Source organism: Aquila chrysaetos, chromosome 9 (genome assembly GCF_900496995.4).
Source record: "Aquila chrysaetos chrysaetos chromosome 9, bAquChr1.4, whole genome shotgun sequence".
Taxonomy (NCBI): Eukaryota; Metazoa; Chordata; class Aves; order Accipitriformes; family Accipitridae; genus Aquila; species Aquila chrysaetos.
The window spans coordinates 28,809,020-28,821,884 of NC_044012.1; the positions used below are offsets into that span (position 1 = coordinate 28,809,020).

General features: G+C 41.3%; 1 protein-coding gene across 4 annotated transcripts in view; it reads left to right on the forward strand.

Annotated features, from left to right (window-relative positions):
* The window catches only part of MN1 (MN1 proto-oncogene, transcriptional regulator), a 116,148-nt gene that overhangs the window by 3,734 nt on the left and 99,549 nt on the right, over positions 1 to 12,865 (forward strand). Inside the window, exon 2 of one of the 4 annotated variants that reach the window (XM_041125952.1) lies at positions 12,181 to 12,639. The exons of the other annotated variants lie outside the window; for them this stretch is intronic. Coding sequence (XP_040981886.1) covers positions 12,181 to 12,452 — 272 coding nt within the window. The 3' untranslated portion in view covers positions 12,453 to 12,639. Of the gene's footprint in view, positions 1 to 12,180; positions 12,640 to 12,865 lie in introns of those variants that run through there. 4 annotated transcript variants of the gene reach the window in all.

The window sequence follows — 12,865 nt, forward strand, 5'->3', positions numbered from 1 at the left end:
TGTGGGATGGCAGGTGGCTCTGCTGGGGGGGCCAGTGGCAGGGACGAAGCGCCTGCTGCCCGGCCGTCCCCAGGTGACGGCCATGCCCATCCCCATCGTGCTTCCTGGGGAGTGGCCCCCTGGGGGCTGTGGTGGCCCCCGCTGGCACGGGGCTCTTGGGGGTGCTGAGCAGAGGGGCTGCTGGTGGAGCACCAGCCATGCTCCCGGGCCTGGGGTGCCGCGGAGGGGGGGCTGCAGTGTAGGGTGCCGTGGAGGGGGCTCCTCTGGCAGAGCCCCGTTGGGCTGCTGGGCTGGGCTGCCGGGTGTGGGGTGCTGAGGAGGGGGCTCCTGCAGAGTCCCACTGTGCATGGGGTGCCACGAAGGGGGCTCCTGCAGAGCCCCACTGGGCATGCGGTGCTGAGGAAGGGGCTCCCACAGACCCCCATGCCGGCTGAGCCTTCCAGCCACTTCCCCCAAACTGTTAAAGAGGTTTTCCTAAACAGAGAAAACACGCATTTATTAGTGGTGCTGTCCCTCCGATTCCAGGTATTTCTCTGCTTGCATTAAGAGCCTACCAGCAGTGCGATCCTGAACTGAAAGGCTCTTAACATTTTTTTTTCTTTACTGGAAAGGCAATTTAAAATAAGGCTCTGGGTCTGCTGGTATAAAACTTGCTTAGTTGACAGATGTTTAATTTCAACATTAGTTGTCATTTTTGATCCTTCCCCATGTCCAGAGGGCATCATAATTCCCCAAGCTCAGGAAAAAAATATTTTAATGGAAAGGCCCCTATTATAAAAGCTGTTGAAGATAAAGATGATTATAGATTCAATTGGTTTCTATTTTATCGTATCAAAGCTATATTTTCCAAACTGCCTGGCTGTGTGTGAATATTACAATAGATGCACGTGGAAGTACCTGCTGTATGAATGCATGCAGGCTATTTTTTGATGTGCTATAAGTACACGTGCGTAATTTACGCAATGTAAACTCATTATTTGTGCCTAGGAAAGTTGATGTTTTGTTACCGCTAGCATAGTTTGAAATTATTTTCATTACATCTGGTGGTACAGACTGACTTTTTACAGTCCTCCGCGTTTTGTGATTTCACTAAGAAAGGTGTTGGGAAAATCAAAAGGGAGCTGGTTTGAAAACTGGGCAATTTCCTACCCCCGGTTCTGGTTGGCTTTCCAGCTTTGGCTTTCTGAAGCGTGAATCCTAGCCCCCATGGTTTGTCTCTTTGTTCATGTTTAATGCCCAGCGCAGGAGACTCTCATTTCAAGCGGGAGTGTTTAGCATGCACAGCAGACTCTAGGAAGCCCATCAGCATTCTCCATGCTTCACACAGGCAAGGACATAAATTGGTTTGTTTGGGGCCCTTCTTTTCCATTTTTAAATGGAGTTGCACACAGCATCCTTCCTGGCCCCTTCTCTTTTATTGTTTCTTGTACACAACATCTAGATCTGACTGGATCAATAGCTAGTTAGCACAAATCACAGTTCCTGTCACTTCTACCTTGGCAGACTCGAACACATATATACGTTCTCTCACAACACACACACACACATGCGCGCACATCCCCCCGTTATGTGTGCACTCTCACACACACATGCATACAGATAGACAGATCTACACACCGTGCTGTTTTTAGAAATAGATTTTAAAAGAGTAACGTATTCCATAGATCTTAATTTCATGGATTAAAAAAAAAAAATCCTGAGCAGTGATTTAATCCTGAACAGCACATTTATTAAAAGAGTAATTTGGCTTAAAATTATGTGTATTTTGTGTATATGTGTCACATGGAGCCATGCTTTCTTTAACGTCTTTAACAGCACTCCTACCTTCACTTTGATCGCCGCTATTCTTAGTAACGTCTAGTGAAATAAGTAATTGCTTTCTGGTCGTGATAACCACAATGTTGCCATTAAAACAGTTCATCACTTGGAAGGAAAACCATTTAATCAGTGTTCCTGTATAAGGATATGTTTTAGTATTTCAGAGGCTTAACATAAAATAGCAAACCATTTTTACAACAATGCATAGAGACACTCATTTTGTTTCACACTTTAGTCACTTACAGGATTTGAGTGGGCTGGTTCTTCGGTTGAGGAAATTCATATAGACCAGTGGAAAATTTATTTTAACTGTTGTTGGAAGTGATAAAGATACAATAGGTGAGACAAAACAGGCTGTTCTCCTCGGTTAGTAGAAATAATTTAACTTTACATTGCTATACCCCCGAGTGTTTGAAACTGTGTTTAAGAAAATACTTTCTTTATCCAGTGACTGAGATTTTAAACCTTTTTAGGTGACTGGGATTTGCATCTGTGGTATTTGTTCCAGCAGTTCCCCGGTGTACGCATGCAGGTTGAAGGCACAGGCTTCAGACAGCACTCCTCCAAATTTCAAGCAGTTCCTAAATGTGCTTAATACTGCGCTGGGGGAGTGTTCACCATTTTGTAGTTCTGTGCAATGTTAAGAGTGAGATTAGTCGTTAGACCCAAGTTCCATCACCAACACGTAGGCATTGTTGGTGGGCTTCTTAATTACACCTGCCGTGATGGGAGGGAAAGCGTTTGATGATTTATTCCCATTGTGGCACTGCCGCAATCTGCACCGGCTGCTGCTCCGTGGGCTCTGAGCGGGGCGGAGGAAGGGATGGCGGGTGTCGGAGGGCAGGTGTCCCCCTTCCTGCTGCTCTCCTCCTGTGGCATGGAGCGAGTACCGGGGCCGGAGGCTCTGGCTTCGCTGCCAGCTGTGGAGGCACAGTGTTGCCAAAATGCAGCAGAATCAGGAACTTTTCAAATACTTCGTTAATGCCCAGATTACTGGGGGAAACAACTTGTTTGAGTTGTTTTAATGGCTGGTCAGATTCTTATAGCTTGTCTCTTTTTTCTCATAATGGCATTAGAATGATTTGCTAATGTCTAGCAATCTGTGTGAGCTGTGAGCTTTGAAGGTAGAGGGGAGCAGATAATGTTATTTCAGACACCTGTGCTGTAGGTGCCCTTGTAACATGTACACACCTACATCATTTAGTGATAGCTTTTAGCCAGGTCTGTGCATATGTTCACGTTTTGTTTCTGAATTTAACGTTATTAATGCTGGCTGGACATTGGTCTTCGCTGAAATGCGATTTTCCGTAAGGAGTTTTCTCTGATACATTGCTTCTTGTGCTAACATGTTTTACGTGAAGTGGCTGATTGATTGTTTTTTTCCCCCCAAAATGTTTTCTAGAATTTCATGTTTTCCTCTGCAGCTAGAGCTGGGAGTGAGATATAATAATACTGAGTCTAGAGAGGTCGTGTTGACTTCCAACCCCGCAGCTCTAGCTAACAAAGAATAACCAGATCAAACTCACTTAAAAACTGAGGGCCAGTTTAATGGGGTTTTGCTTTGCCTGGTTTGACTGAACCAGAACAATTTCCCCTTTAGTGAAATGTTGATTAGTATTCTCTAGAAACCCAGTAATTAAGTGCTGGTAGGGCTTTGGTTTTAGTGTTTAATTGAAATTTTGAAGGTCCCATACTGCAGATGTCAGGTGAAGATGTCAGTATGTAACCTAGAACCATGCAGGTGTTGATTGGAAAAAATAAGAATATGTTCAGTTGCTCGGTAGCCGTTGGGCTCGTCTGTCCGAGCTGATGAGCATGTGCGGTGCAGCATGGTTACTTTTCATCTTTGAGGTTTTGTTAATATTTCATCGTAACACCGAACCTATCATTTGAATGAGCCAGCAGGCCAAAACTCGTGACGAAGCAGTATGTAACATCTGTAAATTACTACCAAATACAGTAACAAAGGTCAAATTTGGTCCAGATGTGGCTAGGAGCCTTTGTTTTCTTTCTCTTCCTAGTACGTTCTGCTGTGTGCTTTTATTTTAAATACTGCTAAATTCTTTTAGACGTCTCCTTACCAAGGGACTAGGTTTGTTTACTGAGACCAAGTTTGTCAGACCTCTTGTGAGGTATTTCAAACACTTAAATATCATTGAAAGCAATATGTGATCTGGAATGGGTTTGTACTGTACTGAGGGTTGTTGGAAATGAGTTCACTGACTAAGCTCAGCGTACTTTGCAGCGATGGATCTGTGATTCCCGATGCTGCTTTGTTTGCTTGAAAGAGCTGTTGAAACTTACACAAGGAATTTTAACAGTTAGTGAAAAAAATGCTATTGCCTTTGCCAAAAAGTTACGTGATATACTCCACAGATACGAAATACACATCTTTAATAAATGATCTGGATTAGCATGTGGATTTATGAGGAAAGAGTACTCCCCTTGCATATCGTAGGAGAGAGTTCGGTGTGCATTAGATTTGGGTTTAATAGGATCTTTTAAACTCTTCTGACCTGTCAAAAAAAAAAAAAAAAAAAATCAAGAGATTGCCCCAGCTTGGCTTGGCTTCGTGTGAATGAGAGTAATACTCTATTGTTTGCTTTGACCGACTATCATTTTTAATATTTTCTACTAGAAAGTAGCCCTGTTTGGAAATGTTTTCCTTTGTTTTATAAACATTCTGCAGCAGTGTGTTTGTAGACCTTCATGGCAAATATTAGAGAAGGCAAGGGGCAGAGTTTTCAGTAGTATTTGCTATTGCTGCTGTAATGCACTAAGATATTTAATGCAGAAAGTGTATGAATTTATTGGCATTTCAGTAACTACGATAGCCACTCTGTTTGCCTTTACATCCCTCCATCTGTCTGTCTGTCTATTAATTTTTGGCCTTTAGATTTACCTGTTCCGCTCATTTTAGTGGACAGTCTAGCTGTATTTGAATTAATGCAGATCACAAATTTAGTTTGTGTCATGATGCTTTCTTTTACCAAAGTCTGTTACTCTATAATGGCACATTTAGTTATGAGTTTAGTTTTAACTGGATTGTTTTGTACACGCTTCGTGTGAGAGAGTGCATGAGACAGGCTTTGAGGGATATAATTCTTGAAATGGGTATGTGAATGTGCTTCAGATCTTTACATATGATGTAAAGGGAAATGAATTAGACTTAATATTTATGTATGAGCTTAGATGACAGCATAGATTTATTCTGATCTGTGATGTATTACACCATGTCTGCTCTTAATTTTAACATGCAATACCTGTTTTTTTACCAATGACCTAGTGGAACGCTCTGCCATGAAACTGCAAATATTTTTTTGCTAAAAAACGTTATTAATTAGCAATACCTACAGATACAGTTTGTCATTGCTTGTATAGAGCAAAGGATAAGGCATTAAACAAAAGTCTAACCTAAAAGTATATGGGCTGCTTTTATTTGTACCAGCTGACTCAGCTTCTGCAATGTTCTGTACCAGGGAGAGGTTTTGATACAGCAAAATGTCTTTATGTGGCCTTATAAAATTTTAGTACTAGACAAATTACTGTACATTTTTAGTCTGTGGTTTCCTGTGTGTTTCTATTAAATACAAGTGTGAGTAGAGCATCCACTGAAAGTGTAAGACAGCTCTAAAATGAATCTTCAGGTGGCCTAACAGATAAGCTTTTTTAATGCTAAATTTACTGAAATATCATAAACAGTTTGATTATGTAATGCCTAGAGCACATTGAGAATATCAAAAGAGACCAGTCAAATTGTGGGTAGTGGGGTCCTTCCCTGTTTTGTTGCTAGCATAAAATAGATCATCCTTAACGTGTTTTGGGCTGGAGCGCTTCATATGCACACAGCATGGATAACATCACGGCCACCACTCGAGCCAGCAGTCGGCTTTCTGTCAAAGTGTTCTGGTTTTTCCACTGAAAAATCTTAAGCCCTTGAAAAGAACAGAATTTGCACCTGCAAATACATGCTTATAGTTTGCAGGATATTTTTAAGAATGATACGTTGTTTTTTTTAATACAGAGTTATTCTTGTTTCATTTATTTGAGGGGCGTTTAGAGCTTCCGTTAATGAGGTATATTTAGAACATGGCTTGCTTGTGCACTTCCTCAGCACCAGTTCTTGGGTAAGGGACACAGGGCAGGGAACCCTATGGAAATTAAATAGGTGAAGCTGTGGAATCTTCCAGGAAATTCAAGGTCTGCCCTGACTTTCTTGATCTTGGTTAGATTTCTCAACTTTAAAAATGTAAATCTGAATTTTTGCTATTCTGTAGGTAGACCCAGTTTGCACAGTGATAACATGACTAGCTTATGTAAAAATACTGATATTCTTTGTGGATAGCTGCTTTTCCTTTGCAAAACACTTTTGTATTGGTGCAGTTAAAACATTATGAATTATTAGTGACCTTTTTTAATGCAAATATTATATTTTTTTAAATTTAAATTTATTTAATGCATTATGTGCCAATGTTACAAAGTGAAATACCTTTTAAATTTAAAGCTGAGAATTGAACAGCTGGAGGTCTAATCCATTAATTTTTTAAAATGGACTTTCTTAATACTTCAAAGAGAACATCTTAGATGATATTGCTTTGCTACTTCCCTCCTCAGCACCCCTTCTTCTCAGCTCCCCCCCAGTGCCGTCTCTTCTAAGTCTTTATGCTCTGCTCATCTCCTGGCAAATGACAAAAGCATATGTGTGCGGGGAATGCATTTTTCCTTAGTTGATGTAGTAAGTTGTAAGACTTGATGATCTAGAAATGTACTCTCATAGTGTTGCACTTTTTGTCTACATACTGATGCAAAAAATATTGTGGTTACTGCTTTTCTAGTAGTCTTCTCCCCCGTACTTGAGTTATTTTTTGTAACAGTACAAGCATTACCTTAAGAGTATTTGTGTTCAGCAGCCATGTGTTCTGGGCTTGTACCCTTTTGAGACACCTGACTAAAACCTAGAATGCATTCCTTCCCATAGGATTGGGTTTGATCCATGCTGGCCATTTTTAAATAAAGTTTTTCCAAGTTTTTTCTTGCCCCTCTTAGACGATAACTGTTTTATCACATCTTACAATTTCACTCCCCCAAATGCATGTATGTATCAGTCACAGGAAGCTCCTGAGAATGAACCATTTCTTGTCTGCATGCTTAACTTCTGCTGGGAGTCTTTAGTTGTGCAATTTATGTCTGTTTGTTTTCAATTTTAGGAAATCTATTTGTGTCTGTTTAGTATTTTAACATAAAAAATGCAGTGTATGACACTGCACCATCTAAATTTTTATTAGCTTTTAAAATTTGTCTAAAGAAGCTTTTTTTGGTTTGGTAAGCGGAAGACTGGTTACATTTAAGTGCTGCTTTGATATATTTTTTTACATTAAAATAAATACAGTTTATTTGAGTTTAAACACAAACAACACGTGTGAGCTCTGCAGGGCTCCACTAGTTCTCTGCTGCAGAGTGTTGTGTTAGGGACGGCACTGCCACCTCGCTCTAATGACCAGTTTGCTTCAACTTGTGGATATTTATCTTTTCTTCCCCCCACCCTGTTTGGAGCATTTAAAAAGCGAGATGAGGAAAGTGAGTTGCTACCTTTTCTTCATTTAACTCTCTTACCTTCAGTTCTGACCGCTGGGCCTTTAGGACTTGATACTCTTGATCACAGAAAAGCCTGTAATCAGTCAGTAGTTGGGAGACAGCATTTTTTTGTGGTAAAATATATGTTTTCAGAGTTAAGTCTGCATTTAATTAATTTTGTGAATGAGTATTCACAAAATATTAGAAAGCATTTGTATTGCTAATAGAAAGATCATACTGAGGCTGAGGAAGCACAGTTAATTGAAAAAGCAGCCATTTGTAAAGTGAAGAAAATTTTAAAACATTTCATAACCTAATTAAGAATATACTCCTGATTTAAAATTGAGAATATTAATTTGCTGTGTGAAGCAAATACACTAAAAACCCCTGGAAACAGTCATATCCTTCCTTTCCTCCTCTTAATCCTCTCCCAAAATGCAGTTTAAGAAGAAAAGCATGACTTTTTCTTTTTTTTTTTTTTTTTTTGTAATGTAGCCTGAAACCATTTTACTAGAAAGATGTAAATTGATCTATTAACATAGGAAATGAAGGCTGGACTGGGGTTATTATCTGGTCAGAATTTTAGGATCTCTTTCCTAGAAAAATCTTCCACTAATTTTTTTTGGGGGGGTGGGTATAATCTTCCTCTATAATGACATTTTAAAGCCTTTTGGTCTTGGGTAAGAGAAGTCATGGGAAGCAGAGGATGCTGTAGATGAAGGATGTCTGAGAGACACAGATGCGAATGCATTGCAAGTAGGGCCAGGTCCCCAGGGACCAGGACTGAGCGTTCCCTCCCATCCACTGCTGGAGGTGATGCTCCGATTGTCTGTGGTGTGAAAACAGGCGGAGAGGGAGCGTCTGCCTGAGTGTTCCCATCTCCTGGCTAGATGGCACAGTCAGTCAAGTCATTACCATTGCACTTACGGATACTTGGGTTTATATTTGATTTAGATTGCAGTGGAGTCTGTATTTAGGTCCCACTCTATTATTATTTTTATTATTTAAGATCATATTTATTGCACCATAAATTGACGCGGTCCTTTAGAAACCTGGGAGACGTTCCCACTGCTAAAGATTTACAGTACAAATGAGATAAAACAGACGTCGTTCGGCCACGCAGCTGCCAGTGTACCAGGGACCACCTCCTCCTCTGGAGGCTCACCGGTCCCGGTAAACTAGCTGCTGTGTGGCTGAATGACCGCGGTGCCACCAGGGCTTTGGCAAGAGGATGCTGGTGGGGCACACAGTGGGGTCCTGTGCTGGCAGAGCTGCAGGAAACCTGGGGACAAGTCTGGGCACTTGGATGCCCGACAAAGGCTGGCATGCTGGGACTGAACGATGCTGGGATGGAGTGTGCGAGCGGGGGTCTGGTGGTGGTGGTTAGGAAGTATGTGTAGGCAGGGGGATGGAGGGCTGAGGGTGTCTTGTCCCACTTGGTAATCTCATTTGTGCACCAATTACTTCTTCCTCCTGTGCATTTGGTGGGGACAGAGTGACCGTACTGCCCTCCCCGGTGCAGCATTTCTCCTCTCCCGCAAAAACGAAAAAAACCTCAGTTATGGCACTTCTGATCCAGAGTGTGAGTGAATTTCTAAATGAATTTCTCAGTCTGAGCAACAGGAAAAGAAACTGAAATGATGTGGAAGTAGTTTGATGCAAGATGGGTTTTCACCTCCTCCGGATGCCTGGGGACAGAAGCATCACCACGGATAACCTTCTCCTCTCCTCTCCCTCCCCCTCTCCTCTCTCCTCGGGAGAGGGGAGAGGAGGGTCCTTCCCCCACCAGGACCTGACCCCAAGGTTTGAGCTATCCGGTACATCACAGCACTCTGGTATGACTTAAGCCTGGAGTTGTCCTGATGTAATATTGCTAGAAACAGGGTATCCCTTGGATGTGTAATGCAGCGAGATAACTTTTTGCATGTAATGTTACAGGTATTTTTGATCTGACTCACTTGTTCTGTTAGTTTTTATTGGTGCCAAAATGTTAGGCTGAAAAATTTTTTTTGCCTAGTCTGAAGAGTTTCAGACCAAATGCAGTTTTAAAAGCAAGAAAATAATAAATGTGCCCATTGTTTGTATTCTAAAAAAAAAAAAAAAGGAATTACCCAGTAAGCATAATAAAAATTACCACAATCTATGAGACAATAATTCTGAAACACTTTAAAAATAGTATTATCATTCAAAGTGCAAAGCAGCTGGTATTTTATGATGGAACAGATTTTATTGTTGCTGGATATAGGGTCAAACACTTGCAACACATTCTTGATTTAACAAACCAAAACTACAAGTGCTTTTTTTAAGATAAAATCAGTATGATTTTTTTTTTCCCCTGGATGCTGTAGTTCCCTTCTCTACCTCTAAATATAGGCACACGCTGTTCTTTTTATGCTGGGAGAAACAGCTAGCATCCCAACTCCCTGTGCTCGCTCTCTACCACGCCGTCATTCTAGAGGCATAGGAAAAAATAGGACTGTCTCAAGTATAATTAAAATCTCATACTAGCTATTTTGAGATAGGCAGATCCCTCAAAAAAGAAAGAACAGCAAAACATTTCTTCATTCTTGTTCTTTTTAATTATTATTATTTGCCATCAATGGTAAGTTTCATACCATCGTCTGTTAATTCGTTGTAGCTCTCTCAGAACGGATATGAATTGCGATGACTCGAAAACTGCGGGGGGACTGGGGCAATTGTCACAGGAAAAGCTACAGGGAGCTTGGGGGTAGCCATGGTTATTTGGGTTATCTTTACTTTTAAACTTTGTGTGTGCAAGGTAGTATCATACATTACATGATAAAGTGATTTGTCCTGTAGATGAATCAAGTTAGTATACTGTGTCCTGATTTTACTTGCTTTAGCTGAGGTGCTTATGGGAGTTGCAGAAATGAATTTGCTGCTTGCAGCCATAGGGCTCCTGGGTGCTCCGGGTTCCCGCATGCTCCGGGTTCCCATGGTCCAGGCTCTGCCAGGATTCCCGAACGTGCAGCTGAATGCCTGGCTGCTGGTGTGCTGGGGGACTCTGGCTGCTGTGGGCTGACCAGTGCCACTTCGGAAGTGTGGGTTTTTAACAAAGCAGTGAAGTTTTACTTCAAATAATTATCCAAATCCTCTTGCATTTTGTGTGGTTTTTTCTAGAGTGGTTTATGCCAATGGTGCTGAAATACTTCAGTTACAGAAAAGAATAGATTAAAAATCTTCTCCTTGAATCAGACAAATGTGAGCTTCAGGAGCTGGAGAAACATGCAGTTGGAGAGATTGTGATACAATTACGTTTTTATGTCTACCTATTAAGCATAATGAAGGGTTGGTTGCTGGCCTTAAATTTGGAAAGAGCTTACTGTAAAGCTTAAAACAGAAGTAGATTCCTGTAATTACTGCTTCCTGTAATTACTTTGCAGTGAGGAGTATGGCTAGGTAAAGGGAATAAAAACTATTCATTGTCCAATTGTATTTCCATAACTGCTGCACTTTTAAATGTCTGTTTTGAAAGATAAAATTTTTTGTTATACTCATTTTCAGAAGTAAGCTAATAAAAGCCACCACGGGGCGGCGGGGGGGGGGAGAGGTGAAGAATGTCAAATGCACAATGCTTAGAAAACATACAGCTTTAACTTCTTTTGTGAGCCCTGCTACATTATTTGGAGAATCAGTTGATATGTTTATTAAACACAAAGCCAGTATACTATTTTGTTTTGTGTTTACTTGAGTTTGAGATATTTGATGATAAAATCAAGAATTTAAAAAACTTTGACTTTTATGTTTGCTTTTATTTGTACTAGATTAGGCAAACCTGGTAAAACATGGTTCAGTCAGTTCTGAGTCTCCTTTTGCTTTTACTTCACATTATTCTTGTTGCCTGATGGCAATATATCAGCCAAATTTGGATCATAGCATCAATTGTTTGAAATTATTGTTTAGATTATATTCAGTTTCAGATGGTGTGAAACTATTTGTAGTGAGGAACGAGCATTTGTTTATGATGATAAAAATAGTTTTTCATAGCCTACATTTTTTTTCTTTGTATGTAATAGTAATTTTTATAGCTCAGAATATCCCTGTGTAGTTTTTCAAAGTGATAACGTGGCACCATTTTGCTCTCTGTATGCGTTTGGGACTGTGTACTACATTGAAGAGGAGCTGTTTCTGCGCTTCATGCAAGGAAGAAGAGGGGGAAGACCAAACCTTTTCTTGTCCCTTAGGAAAAAAAACCAAACCCTAAAACACATCCTTTTTCCTCTCCCCCTCAAAAATTTGGATTACATCTTTAAGATGGAGGGTTTTTTCCTTTTCCTTTTCCTACCATCTTTTAAGATGTGCTGTACTGGCCTTTCTCTTCCTTTTTGTGGAGCTACTCTTGGAATCTGTTTTAAGGGGTTATATTTGAAATGTTCTTGAAGGCTGCCTTCCACAGTGGTCTGGCCCAAATAGAAATGTGAAAAGTTCCCATTACTGAGCTGTAAAAGAATACCGTAAATGGGTTATGCAGAAAAAACCATTTAGATAAAAATGCAATTTTCCGTTCCACATACACTGCTAAGAATTAATAGCATATTCTTCCTAAATGGGGCCTTCTATATCATATTTTCACCTTAATGAAATTCTTTCCAAAACAGGAGTGTTTCATTTAAAATTTTGGAGCAAAATTGATCTGTCTTTATCCTCAGTTAAATCTTAGTTAAATCTCACTGGAACGTAGAACTGTGGGATATCTGGGTACTCTATGGAAAATAAATGTTGGTTTCAAAGGTCAGCATCACAATTTGACTCTCCATCCCTTCGCAGGGTATAAGTCATGGGACACTTCTTATCAGTGTGACTTCACATCTCGATTGTGCTTTTTGGTGGGGTGGTATGTTGTGTGCACGCCAGCTGTGCTCTTACTGGCTCTGCTACTTGGCCTGTGGCCACCATGCAAAGGAGACATGACTATGTCACTTACTGGGTCATTTTTGCCAGAAATACTCCAAAAGGGAGAAGGGCCAAGCCCATCGTGGCCTTTGCCTGCATCGCCCCGGCGCGGGTTCGTCGTTGCACAGCTGGAGCAGCGGTGGTGAGCCTGAATGCGGCATGGGCTGGCAGCACCACGCAGCTGCTTGCAAAAACGCACAGACATTATTTTTAATATGTCCATTTTCTCTAGAAAGTAAATAAATGCCTAATTAAAAAAAGAAGAAGGAATTCTCTGTGGTGGCAGCAAAACCGAGGTGGAGATGCCCCCTGGAAGACTCGGTTTGCCAGAGGACACTGCGGAAGTCCTGCTCGGGGCGGCTCTCCAGCGCTCGGCGCGGCCCATGGCACCGGGAGGAGCGCTGCCACCACCCTGGTGCTGAGCCTGCCAGTAGGGCACGTCCCACAGTGCTTTTGACGGGTGGTGTGGGAGGGGAGGTGAGAGCTGCCGGTCCCTGGGGAGGTTAGTCCCTGTGGGATGCAGCGTGCAGCACACATGCCCGATTTTGGTGATGGTGGC